The 19,758-nt window shown below is 48.2% G+C and overlaps 1 protein-coding gene across 2 annotated transcripts in view; it reads right to left on the minus strand.

The window, feature by feature from the left end:
- The window catches only part of PIK3C3 (phosphatidylinositol 3-kinase catalytic subunit type 3), a 145,502-nt gene extending 126,122 nt beyond the window's left edge, over nt 1-19,380 (minus strand). The window contains exons 1-4 of one of the 2 annotated variants that reach the window (XM_066602623.1): nt 19,218-19,380; nt 15,295-15,483; nt 11,436-11,579; nt 9,071-9,200 (exon numbers count right to left, since the gene is read on the minus strand). In XM_066602623.1, coding sequence (XP_066458720.1) covers nt 9,071-9,200; nt 11,436-11,579; nt 15,295-15,483; nt 19,218-19,285 — 531 coding nt within the window. In that variant the 5' untranslated portion in view covers nt 19,286-19,380. The remainder of the gene's footprint in view (nt 1-9,070; nt 9,201-11,435; nt 11,580-15,294; nt 15,484-19,217) is intronic. The other variant, XM_066602624.1, reaches the window with a different exon arrangement.
- Nucleotides 19,381-19,758: the final 378 nt, after the last annotated feature.

The raw sequence follows: 19,758 nt of genomic DNA on the forward strand, positions 1-19,758 counted from the left end.
TGCTTAGAAGACAAGTGAGCAGTAGTAGGAAAGTACTGCAAGAGGAGCCTGCAACGGAAGGAATCAGAGAGATGAGAGAAGCGACACGGGAGAGTATAAGATTTACAGCATGAAAGGAGGCATTATTAAAATACAGGCATACAGAGGGCATCATTAATAAAGTGAGAGCATCTAGGGACATCGATAGATTGGGGGAGGGTATAGTATTACTAGTGTTGGTGTATATATGGCACATTATTACTGAGTGGGGGCATACAGGGGAAACTACTACTGTGTGGAGGGCACTAAAAGCAGTGCTTGCTGTGGGCGGTCTACAAAGGGCACAAAAGGGGGATACCATTACTGTTTGAGGCACCACAGGTGGTATTACTACTGTCTGGGGCACTATGAATGAGGAGATTATGAAGAAGTGTAGAAGTAGGGAGGGGGCTGGAAAAGCAAGGAGCCAAAGATGGCTGTGTGTCAAGTTCTGCAGAGCCAAGTTGTAGATGGGGAGAAGTCATCATGGTGGTCTTGGCTGGATGGAAAAGAAGGAAGTGTGATTAATTTCAGTCAGAGGGGATGTCACCTGTGTTCAGCAGATATAATTGCAGAGCGAAGAGCTGGCATCTACCAGTATATCGTCACTGTGGGGGTAATTTTAGCCTTTGTATAGTTTTTTTTTTTTTTTTGCCATACCAGTACGGTGGTATTATGTGGTTACGGTCTGCATGTATTATTTGGCCCTCATATTAACCTTTGCAGAGGTTATTTGGTAACTGTGTGATGCATTATTCTGTCACTATGTGGTGGTAGTATGCAATCATGGCGTGGGAATATTATATAGTGCCATTATTGGTGATGTTGGTACTGGTAGACTGGGTTTCGTTCAGTAACGCCATGCAGGTAATATGAGCTGTGATAACATTTGCAGCTTGTGTATACAGTGCCATATAATTTAGGGGTTTAGGATGTAAGGGTCCAGTCTGGGAAGACACCAGTGTGCGGCTACTTGTTACACTATCACTAACGGCCTGTTCATAAACAACGATTTGTCATCTGAACGAGCGAACGATGTCGGAGTCACTCAGGCAGCCCGCTTATAAATGCAGATGCATTATTGGCTCATACAAATGAGAACTCATTCAGTCGTTCTCATTCACTGTATAAGGTTATTCCAACTTTTGCCACAGGGCTCGGCCTTGTCTAATTATGACTGAATACGGCCAAACTTTCTGCTGAAAGTTGGAGACCGATGGGCTGACCCAATCTGATCATGTACTGATGGCCAATCCCCAAGTAATAGCCTTGAAACTTGAAGTAACCAACAGCTTAAAGTGAGGTAATGGTCCCAAAACTTTATCAGCAGGGAATTTAGAATACGGTTGTTTTTAACCCTTAAGAACATGACGTATTTTAGGCCTAAGGATGCAGCAATTTTAAGAGATTGTCATCTTCACTTTTCAAAAGCCAGAACTTTTTTTTTCTGTAGACATGAGGTTTTCAGAGGGTAGGGAGAAAAAAAAAAATGCATCAAGCGTGAATTATGCAAAAAACTTTTTCCTGTCAGTTGGTAAAATTACGACAATACAAAAATTACCATATATATATACTCGAGTATAAGCCTAGTTTTTCAGCACTTTTTTTATGCTGAAAAAGCCCCCCCCTCGGCTTATACTTGAGCGAGGTTTTAAAAAAAAAAACAAACAAAAAAAAAACCCTCTGCAATACTCACCTCCCAGCCTGCGTCTGTGTCCCCGACCCGATGGTGTCCCCGGCGGTGCGGCAAGCTGCTTGAGAAGTCTACCCACTGTCATTTCCCTGCTCCGCTTTGAATTCCCTCACCTTCAGCGCTGTGTAAGTAAGCGCTGTGATTGGATCGAGCGCCAGACGATCACAGCCGGCGCTCGATCATTCACAGCCATTCAGTGAATGACATCACTGAATGGCTGATTGGTTTATCGAGCGCCGGCTGTGATTGGCTGGCACCCGATCCAATCACAGCGCTTACTTACACAGCGCTGATGGCGGGGGGATTGAAGACCGTGCAGGGAGAAGAGAGCGTGGAGAAGTCTGAAGCAGCTTGCCGCACCGCCGGGGAGACCATCGCGCCGGGGACACAGACACCGACTTGGAGGTGAGTATTGCGTTGTTTTTAACCTAGTATATACTGAAGCCAATAAGTTTTACCAGTTTTTTGTGGTAAAACTTATTGACTCAACTTATACTTGGGTCAGCTAATACTCGAGTATATACGGTATATATATATTTTATTTTTGGTTTTCCACTTTCGCACAATAAAACCCCTTTTTTGTAAATTAGTTTTCTTTGTAGTGCTGCATTCAAAGACCTATAACTTATTTATTTTTATTTTTTTCAACTGAACTCTGTGAAGGCTTGTTTTTTGCATGACGAGCTGTAGTTTTTATTGGTACCATTTTGGTGTGCATACCGCTTTTTTGATCACTTTTAAGCCGCCTGCACATGGGCGGATTTACATTGTGAAATCCGGAGCAGGATTCCGCCTCTGGATTCTGCAGCAAATCCAGCCTATAGCATGCTATGACAATATGCGATTTTCTGCCCACGAGTGGAAATAGATTGCGATTTTCCACTCACGGGAGGAGAAAACGCAGCATGCTGCGATTTTGTGCAGTCTGCGCTCGGCCGGCTTCTATTGAAGTCATTGGAAGCCTTCTGTCCTGCGGCCATTCTGCAATCATCACTGCATAACAGTCGCGCCAGCTGAGTCATTGCCACGTCCTTTGTACTGTGCATGTGCACCAGTGCATCAGCCGACACATCAGAAGCAGAGGAAAAGACAGTGGAGAGATACGCTGGGGGTCACCAGCCAGGCACCGGGTCAAACTCCGCTACGGGAATGCAGGATGCGGGCTCTGACCTGCTGTGTGCAGGCGGCCTAATTGTGTTTTTAGGGAAGTGCAATGAACAAAATAAGTATTTTGGCTCTGTTTTTATGGTTATATCTACATTTTTGCCGTATAGGATAAATAGTATGTTCAATTATTTTATAGGTCATGACAGACACGGCAATTCTTAAATGTGGTTTATGGTTTTGTTTTTTTCTATTAAAGAAGGGAAAGTGGGCAAAAAAAGTTTAACCGCTATTTTTACTTTTTTTTTTTGTCACTATTTTCTTATGTCCCTGTATGGGACTTGAGCATGCGATTCCATGATCACTATGATAATGCATTGCAGTATGTCTGTACTGCAGTGCATTATCGCTATTGCTAGCGATCATATGCCACGGCACATTCAGATACCATGAAATGGTATTCGGCTGACAGGGCAACCCATGGAACTACTGCAATGACATTGTGTCAATGACTTCAAAGAGGGAGTGCACTCCCTCTGTGAACCCTTTACTTGCAGCATATAAAGAGTTAGGCTGGGTTCACACGGGGCGGAATTGCCGCTGATTTGCTACGCTTTGCCGTTGCAGATTCGCAGGACGGATAAATTGCTACGTTTGCAATGCAAGCCAAAGTCAATGTGTTTTGGCAAAAAGCTGTTCTCGCAGTGCAGAGTTTTTGCGCTCTACCACAGTGCGGAAGTGTTGTTGCGTCGCTGTTTTTGAAGATGCAGCATGTCAATTCTTTGGACGGTTCCGTAGCGTTTTTTTTGTCCATAGGCCTCAATGTAAGTAGCAAAAACCACGGCTAAAAACGCTGAAAATACTGTAAAAGCGCTGCGGATTTCATGATCTGCGAAAATTCCGTGCAGAAAAACCGCACATAATACACAACAATAAATGCGATAAACTACGGTTGTCAGCGGTCTGGCCACATAAGCAGAAATTCTGTGAAATTTCCGCACAGAAATTCTGCAGCAAATGCGCAGCAGTTTCGCCCCGTGTGAACCCAGCCTTAACAGTGGGGATTATGGTTCTCACGGATGTCCGCTGATGCAGTGGGAGGTCGCTTTTCACTCACAGCCCGATCCTGCTGCAGATGCCATGGGCTCAGCTTCTAAGCCTGCACCATGCATAGGACGCAAAGTTGCGTCCTGTTACGGCAAGTACCACAGACGCTCTGGATGAAAACTTGCATCACATAACATTAAGGGGTTAAAGAGGTTTATAAAATATAAACTATTGCTGGCAGTGGAGGAGGAGTCAAAAAAATTAAAACACACACACACACACACACACACACACACACACACACAGCTAATAGCTGCTTCTTCGCCGCGGCTCTGGACCTCTGGTCTTTAACCCTTTCCAATCCAATTTGTATCCTGGTTTTCCTAGGAGGCTTACTCTTTTTCTGCTATTATACAACGGCGCTATAGGGTTAATTTACTCTGGCTGAAGCCGTCACATGGTTGTTTACCCACATGACCATCGCTGCCAATAGGAGGCCCGACAGGATCATCAGTGATGTCCTGCACGACCACCAGGGGCTTCTACATTAGAAGCCCACCTGACAGTTTTAAGGCACATCACCCGTCAGATGCCGAGATGGTGGAGCAATGAAAGAGCGCACCGATGCTGCGAAGAGGATATTGCATTTATAATTAAGATAAAAAGTCAAACAACCCCTTTAACCAAACAATGCCTAAAAGGGTCGGCCGAGATTGGGGTGAAGTTTGAGAATAGTGTAAAATAAAATAAGCGTTAACTAGTAATATCCCCCCTGCTACAGCACCGCCTCTATACCGATACTTGCTCACGGGCTGTAGAGGTGACTTCACATGAATAGCATGTGCCCACTGCAGCCAATCACTGACGTTGGTGTTGCATCGCTGAGGTCAGGGGTCATGTGATGTTAACATAACTTTACCGCCGCAGTCCTGTAAACAAAGCAGCGCTCGTTTTATTTTACATCATCCGCTGCCTTAATCCTACTTTGGTCCAGTCCCCTTTCCCGCCCCAGGGATTAAATGCACATCCTGGATGGGGTCCTGCAAATGGACATCCATTTAAATCCTATGAATGGTTCAGGATTAGAAGCCGAGCCCCTACCATTCGTAGCGGGAGCCAGCTGTGAATAACAGCTAGTCTCCAGCTGCAACAGCGACCCCCACTGTCAACCCCTTAGATGCTGCAATCAATGCTAATTATGACATGTCAAGAGTTCACAGAGGGAGGGCGTTTCCTCTATTACATCACTGGTCTTCCTCCATGTAATCATGGAGGTCCAATGGGTCGCCATGGCAATCAAGCACCAGTAAATGGCATCAGAGTCTGCCATGGCCTGTGATTGCTATGGTAAGCGATCATGCATTGCGGCACACAAGTACTACAATGCATTATCAGAGCGATCATAGGTACGCAAGTTCAAGGCCCCTACAGGTATATAAAATGTAAAAAAAAAAAAAAAAACTCCTGAATTTTTTTTAACAAAGTTTTAAAAATCTAAAGGACCCATGTTTGGCATGACCACATCTGTAAGGATCTGTAAAATAAGCTGACAAACCTTTTCATCCTGCAAAGCAAATGCTACGAAAAAAAAAGCTTCTAAAAAGTGAAATACAAGTGATCAAAAACAGCCATTTGTATCCCAAAACTGTACCACTAAAACCTCCAGCTTGTCACAAAAACAAGCCCTTACAGAAGTGTTGATGGAAGCATAAAAGTTATGGGGCTTTTAAATGCAGCAATGCAAAGTGTTTTATTGTGCAAAAGGTCCAAAAAAGAAATTTGACTTTATAATTTCGGTAGTGTTGTAATGACATCAACCCACAAAAAAACAACAAAAGTATCAAAAAAAAACAACAACAACGGCAGAATTAGTGTTTTTTCTTTCCCTGCCCTCCAGAAAAAGAAAGCTTTGCAATACATTATATGTACTCAAAAAATGGTACCAATAAAAACCAGAGTTCGCTATGCAAGAAGAAGAAAAACCCCACTTATATGGCCATATTGACGGAAAAATAAAAGTTATGACTTTTGAAGAGTGGAGCTTAAAATCTCCCCAAAAATGGTTACGTCCTTCGGTCCAAAAGAGGGGCTAAAGAGGTTTTCCCACCACTGATTGGCTTTTAGGCCCCGTTGTACTACTGCACATAGAAGCCCACTTCCTTCATGAGATGATCTAGCTCCCCCTGCAGGCCCAGCAATGAGTATGACAAGGGGGAGCTGGGACAGCAGCGGTATATTAACCAGTTACATCCGACTCCTGGACACCATTCTATTAAAAAAGTAGACAACCCTTTAAACCAAATAACCAACAATGCGATTTAACCCTTTATTGCTGGAGAAGTGCATGGGATTTGTCTTCAAATCAGCAAAGTAAACCGTGGGAAGAGAACAGTTTGACACCAGGAACTTTCATTGCGCCCATCCATCCCTCTGCCCTTGGTGCTGCTAAATCATCTGCCATAACCCAAGGTTGTAAAATGAAGCCTTTAATTAAGTTTTCCTGTAATGTGAAGGTGAGGCGGCCTTATAAAACGCAGCTATTCCTTAAAAACAAAGGCTGTGTTTATTGAGGTCGTAAATCAGCGGCGGCGATGGCGGACGTATTTACAGCCGCCGTGGACCGCTCACATCTGTCGGCGCGTCTCATACCAAGACCAAAATAAAAAGAGTAAGAGTTGATATACAAGAGTAAACTGGATGTAAAGGCCACACGGGGAGCGACAGAGGAAGGTAAAGTGAGAAAGCTGCGGTGCGGAGACCAGGTGACATGTGAGGAGAAGTGCCTACATCTGATGGTAGACCGTATGCCCCAAACTAGGCTCATGGTGAACGCTTCCTGCGGGGGTAATGGGTACCTGCTTGTTACGGTAAAACGATTGGCTATAAGGCCGCTTCTCAGAGTCCACATTTCTTCGTAGACATTCCCAAAGTTTGCCTATTCTTACTGTGAAACTGCTTTCTAGGCGGACGCCCTCTTATGGTTTAGAGTTGTGCCTACAATGTCCCCATCTCTTTGTAGGCAGTTCTGCCTTAATTATATAACCCCCCTTCTAAATTCCAGGCAAGACCCACTTTTCTGTGGGCAAAGAGACCTATGATTACATTTACCACCTTAAGGGCGTACATGCACCCCTCTGAGTGCGGGGTTTGTCTGGAGGGGGAGCAAGTGCCACTCGATGCATGGTGGGCATTGGCGTTCTGACAGCTGCCCGCAATAGCTGCAATCAGCACTCAAGCTGATCCCAACCGTTAACCCTGTAAATGTGGTTGTAAATACTGACCGCAGCATTTGAGTGTCACAACTGGCATTCCCATTCCCAAAAGCCCTTCCCCGAAAATCAATGCGGGGGTGCCGGCATCCTATTGCTTTCAATGGGGCTACCGGCAGCCCCATTGAAATCAATGGGAGAGCTTTGCGATCCTCTGCCACAGCTGTGGCAGGGGATTCTTTACTCCGCACAGAGAGTCCCCTTGTCACTGAACACTGTCACAGTGCTGTCAGTGTTCAGTGATGAGGGGACTTCCCGCGTGGAATGCGAAGCAGGCTCGTAACCAGAGTTTTTGCTCTTAAATCAGAGCAAAAATTCGGGAGAGAGCCTGCTCGAAAGCCAAGAAGCTCACAAGCCGAGGTATCACTGTATTAGAGAAGTTTTTTTTTAATGCAAGATACTTTAGAATATTTTGTCATTTTCTAATCATACGTGACACGTTTCTGGCGTATTTCATTTGATAAATGTGCCCATGGTGTCCACCCACATGAGTCTAATTGAACAACTGGAGGAGCTAACTTCTTCCGTGAGAATACGTTCGCATAGTGGAATTCGCTGCAGAATTTTCCACCATGAATTCCGCCTCAAAAACCGCCTCAAAATATATACGATATGGAAATTCACATGGATTTTGTTGCGACTTTTCTGCTGCAGAACTTCAGCACCAATTCCTACATGTGAGGACACCCCAAGAGGGCGGTCACATATAGGCGATTCGATGAGTGAGGACACCCCAAGAGGGCGGTCACATATAGGCGATTCGATGAGTGAGGACACCCCAAGAGTGCGGTCACATATAGGCGATTCGATGAGTGAGGACACCCCAAGAGGGCAGTCACATATAAGCGATTCGATGAGTGAGGACACCCCAAGAGGGCGGTCACATATAGGCGATTCGATGAGTGAGGACACCCCAAGGGGGCGGTCACATATAGGCGACTCGATGAGGATTCAGCACAAGTTAATCAACAAAAGTCGATAGCAAACTGGCACCGAAATCCATGTCTGAATAGTGCAGATCTAAGTAAGGCCGCCTTCACACTGGCATGAAAATCGTGCGTTGCAAAATGCACAAATATGAAATCTCTTCTGTTGAATGGGTCCGATCACATGAGCGATGTTTTCCTGCATGGCACCGCGATGCAATGTGGGAAACACATCTCAGCGTGTCCCATCGTTCTGTGATATCGCTCATTTTCAAAAGACAGCCCCAATAAAAGCAAGTGGAGAAGTCCGCAATCCTGTGACAGCCGCGGCAGGGGTTCCCTTCATCCCCACAGTGCTGCGAGGCCGTTTTTACATGAACACTTTGCACCCATGGGGCTTTCACATGGTGGGGAGCGCAATATGGGGGTGGTATTTAAGGGCCAATATTGCACTTGCCAGTGTGAAGGAGCCCTAATAAATTGGCTGCAGATTTCACTCTCTCAATGGATTTCAAGTTAAAGGGGTAAAATCTACTGTGGATCCAGACCAAATGGTGTGGATTTACTAGGAAGTTTTTTTTCCCCCAGCTGTGGAAAACTCCCAGCAAATTAGCTACTTGCGAACGTACCCTAAGGCGTCCAGCACACTAGTGCATTTGGCTCCGTGCACTTATTATATCATATTACTTCACTGACACACTTATAGCCTATGGGTCTATGTACACCGACGATTTATTTACACGGACCAATGGTTCAAGTGCAAAAACTCATCCCATGTCCTAATCTTGTCGAATCACAGATGAGAATTAAGAGACACAAAAGCATGTCAATGTGCCGGACATTCATATATTGGACAACACAAGGACGGGTGCCCAACGCAGGCTTTGCCTGAACCTTTTGGAAGCAACTCGGAAACAGCGCGAGTGTCAGAGTCCCAACCCAAAACATAAATCTCAGAGAGACTAATTACACAGGCAATAGAAACGGAGGAGAAGTATGGAGCGGCGATTTACCTTGGCTAATCTGCTCATCTGATCTTCAGATACGGAGCTGCTCGTCCTGCCAGGGGTTTTGGTTGGCTCAGATCCGTCAGCTTCAATATTTGGCCAGACCTTTAAGTCATGCATTCCTTGCCTAAACATCCTGTGTCCACATTATATTAGGAAGGAAAAAAAAAAAAAAAAAAGGATCATTTTAGGTTATCCCACCAAAATAAATGAACCCCCTATCCTCTCCACCTATCTCTGGAAGGCCAATTGAACAGGTATAACTGCTGCTCCATTATTTCAGCGACGTTCCGGATGATTGTTCTTGGTATCGGTGGAGTAAATTACGTTATCCCCTATCTTGTGGAATGTGAATGCTGACCAATCGCTGGCCTCAGTGAACATCTCTGCATGAAAGGCACATGACTGCTGGGGCCAGTGGTTGGTGAATGGTTAAATGAGCGATGGACGGCACATGACTGCTGGGGCCAGTGATTGGTGAACGGTTAAATGAGCGATGGATGGCACATGACTGCTGGGGCCAGTGGTTAGTGAACGGTTAAATGAGCGATGGACGGCACATGACTGCTGGGGCCAGTGGTTAGTGAACGGTTAAATGAGTGATGGACGGCACATGACTGCTGGGGCCAGTGGTTGGTGAACGGTTAAATGAGCGATGGACGGCACATGACTGCTGGAGCCAGTGATTGGTGAACGGTTAAATGAGTGATGGACAGCACATGACTGCTGGGGCCAGTGGTTGGTGAACGGTTAAATGAGTGATGGACAGCACATGACTGCTGCAGCCATTCAACAGGATTCTGGCCCCAGATTATAGGAGATCAGCAAGCACCATAGTGCCATACGTCGCACAACAAACATGTGTAAAAAGGACTCGAGCTCAGTGACTAATTTCCATATTTTGGTGACAGAATTCCCTTAAGGGTTTGGACTAGCAGGAACCAGAGCTGTGGACCGGGACAGATGGATATGGCTTTTCTTTATTTTACAAATTTATATGCCTCTTACAAAACTAAGTCTTGGAGAACTCCTCTGAAGCTTTATTTATACTACAGAAAGGCTAACAAAATCACATCTCTGGAGTCAAACTATCCCAAGACCATGGCAGCTCTGGACTGTTAAACCACAAAAATAATTTTTTTTTTACAAAACCCCTTTAATTGATCAAACATACTATTAACAGTTCTATTTTTGGAATTCTTTCTTTGCAGCATTTTTTCCACACCTGCCTAACACTTTTACACAATACTGTATATTTGAACACTGTGCTCACTGGTGATTTTCAAAAACAGATCTAATCACCAATAAAGAAACTTTAATTAAAACTACTAACTTTATTGAAATTTATTAAAAACCCAATAATGGACAGACTGAAACATATGTGTAAAAGATGGGGAGGGGAATTCCGTTGATAACTGATGGCCAGAAAATTATATATGATTCTATACTTACCTATTCCTCTCCCGTCAGTCTTCTTGCTGCATTTTCTCCTCCCGATCTTCTCCTGGCTCCTCCAGTCCCTGGTTGACATCACCTCCAGCCGTCCGGATACTCTTCTTCCTGTGACGTACCGTACATTCTGCTTCCTGCAGGTCAGTGTACCCGGTCACTCGTGACGCAACATTCACTGCCTAGCAGGCTGCCAAAGATTTGGCATTTTCACATCTACAATCACTCGTAGCGTTCACTGCCCTGCAGGAAGTGAACTGCAGCTGATGGACGCTCCAAAACAGAAGAGGATCCGGCTGGAGGTGAGGTGACCCGGAGGACTGGAGGAGCCAGGAGAAAATAGGAGAGTAGAAGATACGGTAAAAAGACTGCCTGACGAGGAATATGTAAGTAAAGATTTTTTTTTTTTTTTATAATGACAAAACCCCTTTAATAAAATGCAAAGTGAATTAACAAAAGGGAAATCTAAATCAAATCAACATTTGGTGTGACCGCCCTCTGCCTTCACAACAGCATCAATTATTCTAGGTACACTTGGACAAAGTCAGGGATTTTGTAGGATTATACTGGGGTGTATGATAAACCAATTATACAAAACAGGTGAGAATGATCAGCATTTTCTTAAGATGGTGGAAACACGGTCATTAACTGCAAGAGCTGTATAGGAGGCTTAAAACCTGATGAGGAACAGCCAAATTCTGCTACAAAAGGTGAGGTTGTGGAAGACAGTTTCATGCCACTGGTCATATACCATAGTAAGACTGAGCGAAGCAAGGCCGTTATACTGCATCAGCGAGGGTTCTCCCAGGCAAAGATTTTAAAGCAAAAGGAGGTTTCAAGATGTGCTGTTCAACTCTTTTGAAGAAGCACAAAGAAAGGAGCAGCTTGTTCTTTACACATGTACTGTGACCTGCAGCCTTACCCGTACTTCCCAAACAGAGACACAGTTGTTCCCCCCACAGGGATTGCTTTTCCGGGTCCGTAGACATCCCATATAGTGAGGGCCACTTGTGAGCTTCTTGGTAGATCAGCGTACTTCACCGGGAGCTTCAGCCATTCATTCCAGCTGAAAATAAGCAAAAAAGTTTATTCATTATTGTTGGGAGTGGGAGTGTGTGGGGGAGGCATAAAAGGGAAAAATCAAGGAAAATATTCCTCATTCATTGCTTTCTTGCTCATCTCTTCCAGGTCCTGGCTTCAGACTATAGCGAGCAGACAGACAGTGGTGAGGATATCACAACTGCGCCCTCCGACTCCATTCACTTCCAGTGTATTGATGTCTAGTTACAGACAACCACAGTGTGAGTACACAGATTACTGGTTTTCCTATATTGCCAGTGTGATGAAGGAAAGGTTTGCAGTCACACCAACATAAGTCACCATGTCTCTCCCCCAGTAGATCACCCGATGCCACTCACTCAGCATGCCACCTACTGCCCCTTATGCATAAAGCGTTCTCTACACCCAGCAGGTCATACTGTAACCAAGCATTTCCCCAACTAACCCTAAACCAGAAGGTCACCCTCACCCAGCATGTCACCCATTGTTCCTAACCCAACATGTTACCTAGTGTACCCTAACAACCACTCACCCAACATGCCCCCACTGCCCCCCACCCAATAGATCACCTGCTCCCTCCTGATCCAGCATGGCACTTGCTACCTCCCAAGAGTAGCAGTCTGAGACCATATTGAGGATAGGACCGCCGGGGATCCCTGCTACAGCGTCATACTAGACCCTGACCACCTCTGCCAGGGACTAACATCACTACAGGGGATGTTTTTCCCTGTAACTAGGGCTCCTATGGATGCCCAAGCTACAGTGGGAAAGAGTCAAATGAAAAAATAAAATAAATGTGAATGTCCCCGAGAGGTCTTGACGTCATAGGGGACATAGTAAGAAACATAATTACATACACAAGTAACACAAAATTACAGAATAAAATATATACATAAAGAAAATAACCCAAATCCAACGCCAACCAAATAAGTCGCTATAAGCACCCTGTAATCCAAAACCATAAATATTATATCCAAACATCCTAAACAAATAAAGGAACCTGTTCCCATACTAGATTTTAGCATAAATATACTAATTAAAAAAAAAACAAAACTAGAAATGTAAGAAAAAAAACAAACTTTTTTTAGCATTTTACCCCCGATAAAACAAAAAAACTGGATAAGTCAGTAAAAAAGATATTTAAAATCACTTGGCAGCACAGCCCAAAAATACACCCATCTAACAGGTCCTAATTAGAGATGAGTGAGCGTACTTGGAAAAGCACTACTCGCTCGACTAATGTGCTTTATCCGAGTATCGCTGTGCTCGTCCCTGAAGATTCGGGTGCCGCTGCGGCTGACAGGTGAGTCGCAGCGGGGAGCAGGGGAGAGCGGGCGGGAGAGAGGGAGAGAAAGATCTCCCCTCCGTTCCTCCCCGCTCTCCCCTGCAGCTCCCCGCTCCGTGCCGGCACCCGAATCTTCAGGGACGAGCACAGCGATACTCGGATAAAGCAAATTACTCGAGCGAGTAGTGCTTTTCCGAGTACGCTCGCTCATCTCTAGTCCTAAACCTTGCAGCTCAGCGCTAGATCCGAGCATTGGATGATCATACCCCTTGGAAGCTGGATAGCACACCTGTGCTGTAATCAGAGGTTCCCTGGTGGTATAATTCTAGTATCAGGGTATCACCCGCACTTATGCTATAGCAGAGCAATATTTGAAGGAATTACTGGATGAGGGAAAACTGGTAGATTGGTGGGGGTCCAAACGCTGGGACTCCCACTGATCCTGAGAATGGGGTCCTGCGCCCCCTTATTTCACAGTGAGGGATCCCTTCTCCTATTTGTGTAGTGCAGGCGTGAATAGACCACTGGTCACAAGTGCCCGACTCCATTCATTTCAATGGGGCAGATATAGATAGCCAAACAGCGCTCAGCTGTTTCCATTAGTCGAATGGCTATCTGTCTGCGCCATTGTGATGAACAGAGCCGCTGCCATGCATGTGCGACCCATTCAACACTATACTACAGAAATGTGTTCGTGAGATAAGGGGGACACGGACCCCCACTCTCAGGATTGGTGGGTGTCCCAGTTGTCAGACCCCAGCCGATATATCAGTTCTCACCCACCCTGTGGATGAGTGAAAACTTGTGATTTTATCCACTGACCAGAATACCCCTTTAAATCAAACACTATAAAAAGACATGTATCTCCCCTCCACAGAATAGGGGATGAAACATCTGATTGCTGGAGTTCTGAACACTGGGACCCCCAGGGATTATGAGACGCAATGTACGGAGACGCAATGCACCTCTGTGGCTGTTGCTCCATTTACTTCTATGGCACGGAAGGAGATTGCAAGCGCATTGATGTCTACCTGTCCCAAAGCAGTAAAGGAAGTGGTGGTCGAGCATGCACACTGTCACTTTATGCACATGGGGCATTCAGGAGGGCACCGGTCTCAGGACAGTCAGCGGCCGAACCGCTGCGACCCCTAGCAATCATGTCATTAAATGAGAAAGCCCCCATTAATTTAATACTATATACTAATAATTGCTCCCATCTTTCAGTTTGATGGTTGTTCCTGCTCCTTGGGCTGTCTGGGCACTGCTGTAGTGAACAGCGCTCCCTGATGGCCACTGTCTGAAAAAACGTAAAAAAAAAAAAAAAAAAAAAGAATAAAAAGTTCTTGAACTGAAGTAACTAGAACTAAATTGTTGCCATTTGTTCATTGTTACTATAATGCTCCAGTGCCGATACACAGGATTGATCTTCTCTCTCCAGGTATTATAAGGCTCATGTGATCAGAGTCATAACCTCAATCATATGATACACAGGAGGGAACATTGTGTCAGAGGACTCTTCTCAGGATGTCTGTTAAAGGGGTATGCTCATCTTAGCTTTCCATAGCCGAGATAGGAAACTGCTGCCTCGGCTACCAACCACCTGGCCGGAGACTATGCAAAGCGCTTAGCCAATGGAAACAGCAATGAATTCATGAATGGGTGAGTGAGAGCTGCCACTGATTGGTGAGGCTGTGACCAATCAGAGGCAGCTCATTCAGCAGGCGGGGTTTTTAAATCCCCGGCTGCTGAATACTACTCACAGCAGTTCAGGAGAACTGCCGGCCAGACGCGGCTGAACTCCGTCTGCCAGGACAAGGTGAGTATATATATATTTTTTTTATTTTTACAGTTTTGGATGATTTTCAGGGAAGGGCTTATATTTTTAAGCCCTTCCCGAAAATTCATCCCGCGCTCGCCGGAAGCCCATTGCTTTCAATGGAGTCGGCTGTATTGCCGGCTCCATTGAATTCAATGGGCTAACATCGTTCTTCTCTGCCACAGCTGTTACAGCAGAGGAGAACGATCTTTATGCTGACAGTGGGGGGGGGGGGGGGGGTGTCACTCTTGCCACTATTGTGGCTTAAAAGTGAGACCTCGGAGCCCGAAATGCAGCCCTGCATGTTGCTCCTCGCCTGCCCTATCCATTTCTGTGTTTTTTACATGACTTTGGTGATTTGCTAAGATTTTCACAAATGAAAACCTTAGCGGAGCACCAGTCATATACAAAAATGCTCGAGTCGCCCATTGACTTCAATGGGGTTCATTACTCGATGCGAACTCTCGAGCATCACTGAAAGTTCGACTCGAGTAACGAGCACTCGAGCATTTTGGTGCTCGTTCATCTCTAGTCATTATCAGATTCGCTTCCTTGACTGCCCATCTGGACTACTTGGCTACCAATAGAGAATTGGGGATGTTTCCGGCAGCCCGCACTTACTTCCATCGGGTGCTGAAAGCTTTGTAGGACGTCCGCACTGGGAGGGCTAAAGGCTTCCCATCCGCATAGACCTGACAGGTAACGTACAGATCAGAACAGGTCTCCTGGTAGAGGCCGGAGAACTTCAGCATGGGGTCCTCCAGCACCGCCTTGTAGCTCCGCTGCTCCCGCTTCCCCTCCAGACTTCCTCTAGGAAGATGAAGAATAAGAGAAGAGTTCAAGTCAAACAGGGAAAAAGTTACATTTAAAGAGATCAGCTGAAACATTAAAGGGATTCTGCCAAGAACGCGACCCATATTCCCAATGTCATAGAGCTGATCCCCCCCCCCCCCCAATCAGGACCCTCTCTAGGGTCATTTCGAGCAGTCTTGTGAATGGCCGCCCTGTAACATTACCTTTCCCCTGCCTCAGCTACTGACAACATAATCAGGCGTTTGCCCCTGGTGCCAAAATTTGAAAGAGGCGGTGTCTGATGGCACAACCCCCGTAATGTTAGAAACTAGTGCACTGAGCGAGGGGGAGCACATGGCATGCTGGGTCAAGGGGAAGAGGGTGATTAGATGGGTCAGGAGGGTGTAGATGACTTGTTGGCTGGGGGCAGTTGTGAGAGACAGGGGATTACACAATGGATATGAGGTAGTGGATTACAGGACAAGGGAGGGCTGATGGGTGATGTGCTGAATGTAGGTGCAGGGGTGACATTGTGGGTCACAAGTAGTGGGGGCATGTTGAATGAGTGCATGTCATGCTGAGTCAGGGGGTGGTAATTAGGACATGTGAGAGTAGGCAACTTGTTGGGTGGGAGGCAGTGTAGTGACATGGGGTGTGTGTGTGTGGGGGGGGGGGTTATAGTGGATACGAGTCAGTGGACCACAGGATGGGTGAAGAGCGGTGGGTGGCGTACAGGACGTAGAGGTGGCAGGGTGGACTAGCAGCAGTGGACCACAGGATGGGTGGCGTACAGGACAAAGAGGTGGCAGGGTGGATTAGCAGCAGTGGACCACAGGATGGGTGAGGGGTGGTGGGTGATGTACAGGATGTAGGGGTGGCAGGGTGGACTAGCAGCAGTGGACTACAGGATAGGTGAGAGGTGGTAGGGTACGTGCAGGATGTAGGGGTGGCAGGGTGGACTAGCAGCAGTGGACCACAGGATGGGTGGGTATTAGTGTATCTTGACGCCACCAGGAAGAACTGGTGGAGTCAAGATCGACAGGGAGGTGACGCCCCCTGTACCAGATTAGCTGGAATAGCTGGGTGTGCTGCAGGTCCTGGCAGACCACTAAGCAGAGGCTGTAGCTGCAGTTTGGGGAGCCCCTGGTCTTGCCCTGCTTAAACTCACTTTTCGGAGCGCGTTGCTATGTAGGGCAGGAGAAAAACGCTCTCGGAAGGCCACAAGTAGGCACTCCGCTGCAAAGCATGGAGGGCTGCACGTCCCTGAGTTCCGAGCCTCCGCAGGAGCCGCGCATTGCTGCTGCTGAAATCCCCGCTCCGACGGCTGAAAAGAATGCACCGACGGCACCACAGAACAACTCACCCCGCTCTGCGTCACAGGGCTGACAGGTGTGGCCATGAGGGAACCCACAGGCCCGTAAAATGCGTTTGACGGCGGCGCTGAAGGCACTCCCTCCTTTTCCTTTACCCAGGTCGCAATAACGCAGGACACAGCGGCGCACAGTCCCCCGACAGCCGCAGTACAACTGACAGCCAGCAGCGGAGGGCGACACATGCGGCCGCCGGACACGAGACAAGGCAGCCAGCACTGACATATTCAGTGGTATCGCTAACGGCCAGCAGACACCGGAGGCACGAGGACATCTGGGAGCACGGAGGACGGACGCTTAGGTGATGTAACAGCGCAGCAGGTGAGCGGCCCGCTACAGACGCCGAGGCCTCCTCACCGAGTACGGTACGGCGCTTCCCCATGTAGTTCAGTTAATTCAAGGGCCTTTGATTCTTGACTCGTCAAGGTACACTAATACCTGATGGGTGAGGGGAGGTGGGTGGCGTGCAGGATGTAGGGCTGGCAGGGTGGACTAGCAGCAGTGGATCACAGGATGGGTGAGGGGCGGTGGGTGGAGTGCGGGATGTAGGGGTGGCATGGGGGAATTAGAAGCAGTGGCTCACAGGATGGGTGAGGGGCAGTGGGTGGCGTGCACGATGTAGGGCTGGCAGGGTGGACTAGCAGCAGTGGATCACAGGATGGGTGAGGGGCAGTGGGTGGAGTGCAGGATGTAGGGCTGGCAGGGTGGACTAGCAGCAGTGGATCACAGGATGGGTGAGGGGCGGTGGGTGGAGTGCAGGATGTAGGGCTGGCAGGGTGGACTAGCAGTAGTGGATCACAGGATGGGTGAGGGGCGGTGGGTGGAGTGCAGGATGTAGGGCTGGCAGGGTGGACTAGCAGTAGTGGATCACAGGATGGGTGAGGGGCAGTGGGTGGAGTGCAGGATGTAGGGCTGGCAGGGTGGACTAGCAGTAGTGGATCACAGGATGGGTGAGGGGCAGTGGGTGGAGTGCAGGATGTAGGGCTGGCAGGGTGGACTAGCAGTAGTGGATCACAGGATGGGTGAGGGGCGGTGGGTGGAGTGCAGGATGTAGGGCTGGCAGGGTGGACTAGCAGTAGTGGATCACAGGATGGGTGAGGGGCAGTGGGTGGAGTGCAGGATGTAGGGCTGGCAGGGTGGACTAGCAGTAGTGGATCACAGGATGGGTGAGGGGCGGTGGGTGGAGTGCAGGATGTAGGGCTGGCAGGGTGGACTAGCAGCAGTGGATCACAGGATGGGTGAGGGGCGGTGGGTGGAGTGCAGGATGTAGGGCTGGCAGGGTGGACTAGCAGTAGTGGATCACAGGATGGGTGAGGGGCGGTGGGTGGAGTGCAGGATGTAGGGCTGGCAGGGTGGACTAGCAGTAGTGGATCACAGGATGGGTGAGGGGCAGTGGGTGGAGTGCAGGATGTAGGGCTGGCAGGGTGGACTAGCAGTAGTGGATCACAGGATGGGTGAGGGGCAGTGGGTGGAGTGCAGGATGTAGGGCTGGCAGGGTGGACTAGCAGTAGTGGATCACAGGATGGGTGAGGGGCGGTGGGTGGAGTGCAGGATGTAGGGCTGGCAGGGTGGACTAGCAGTAGTGGATCACAGGATGGGTGAGGGGCAGTGGGTGGAGTGCAGGATGTAGGGCTGGCAGGGTGGACTAGCAGTAGTGGATCACAGGATGGGTGAGGGGCAGTGGGTGGAGTGCAGGATGTAGGGCTGGCAGGGTGGACTAGCAGTAGTGGATCACAGGATGGGTGAGGAGCGGTGGGTGGTGTACACCAGATATAGGAGTAGCAGGCTGGACTAGCAGCAGTGAACTACAGGATGGGTGAGGGGCGGTGGGAGACATACGGGGGGGGGGGGGGGGGGACCGGCGCGGCACACACCGCGCATACATGCTGGGGGCTAGAGAACAAAAACACAGGAAAACATGAAAGTAAAAACTGCTAAATTATTTGCAAAACACAAAAAAATTAAATTTTTAACAAAATGGAACGATTAAAACAAGAAGTGGGAGGTGTGAGCGGCCGCCGTGCCGCTGCTGGCCGGGGGAATACATATCATTTGGATACCATAATTGGATTTACTACCCCGCTCCATTTTTGCGGCGCAGGTGGCCAGTGCTCTCCGTGTTGGCCGGAGGCCTCGCTGTGGGCCTTAGGGCTCGCTCACACGGGCGCACGCAGGTTCTTACTCATACTCTGTATTTATGGGACCGTAAACTGCGTACGTCGGGGGGTCCTGGGGGGTCCTGTGTGAATACACTGCCTATGTCTGCACACAAAAAAAAACCTTAAAAACACAAATGCCGTTTTTATGCGGGGAGGAGCGGTGTGGGGGGGCATATGAGGGTGTAAGGGGAGATAGCAGGGGGCAGCAGCCGCGGGGACTCACATCTTGAGCTGTACGCTGATGTCCAGGTCGCAGCTGTACACGTAGTAGAACCTGTCCGCCTCCGCCATGGCCGCAGATACCGAGGGGCGCTGTGCAGCCTGCTGCCGGCCAGACCACAGCAATAATAACAGCGGTATGAGGATTCCCAGGAAGTCTGACGAGTCACATGATCTCCAGGTCACGTGACGGGACTGGAAGGGGAGGAGCTTACTGCCGTATATCACCGCTGTGGCGGGAAGGAACAGGGGCGGCGGGCTGTGTCTATCGGGGCGGCGGGCTGTGAGGGGCGCCGCTGTGTCTATCGGGGCGCCGCTCATGTTGCAATAATTGTCTGCGTTGCCCCTAGCGACCAGTCACAGCGCATCTTTCACTTTACCTCAGCAGTCTCAGAGATGAGAGCCGCGTTGTGATTGGCTGCCAGTGTCGACGAGCACGTCCTGGGACTGGTCCACACAGATGATTTTACCTGGCAGGACCCATTAACCCCTTAATGCCGGAGCCACACCAGCCGATGTTGTGCATTTGCGCATGTAACTGCGTT

This window comes from Eleutherodactylus coqui, chromosome 5 (genome assembly GCF_035609145.1).
Source record: "Eleutherodactylus coqui strain aEleCoq1 chromosome 5, aEleCoq1.hap1, whole genome shotgun sequence".
NCBI classification, from domain to species: Eukaryota; Metazoa; Chordata; class Amphibia; order Anura; family Eleutherodactylidae; genus Eleutherodactylus; species Eleutherodactylus coqui.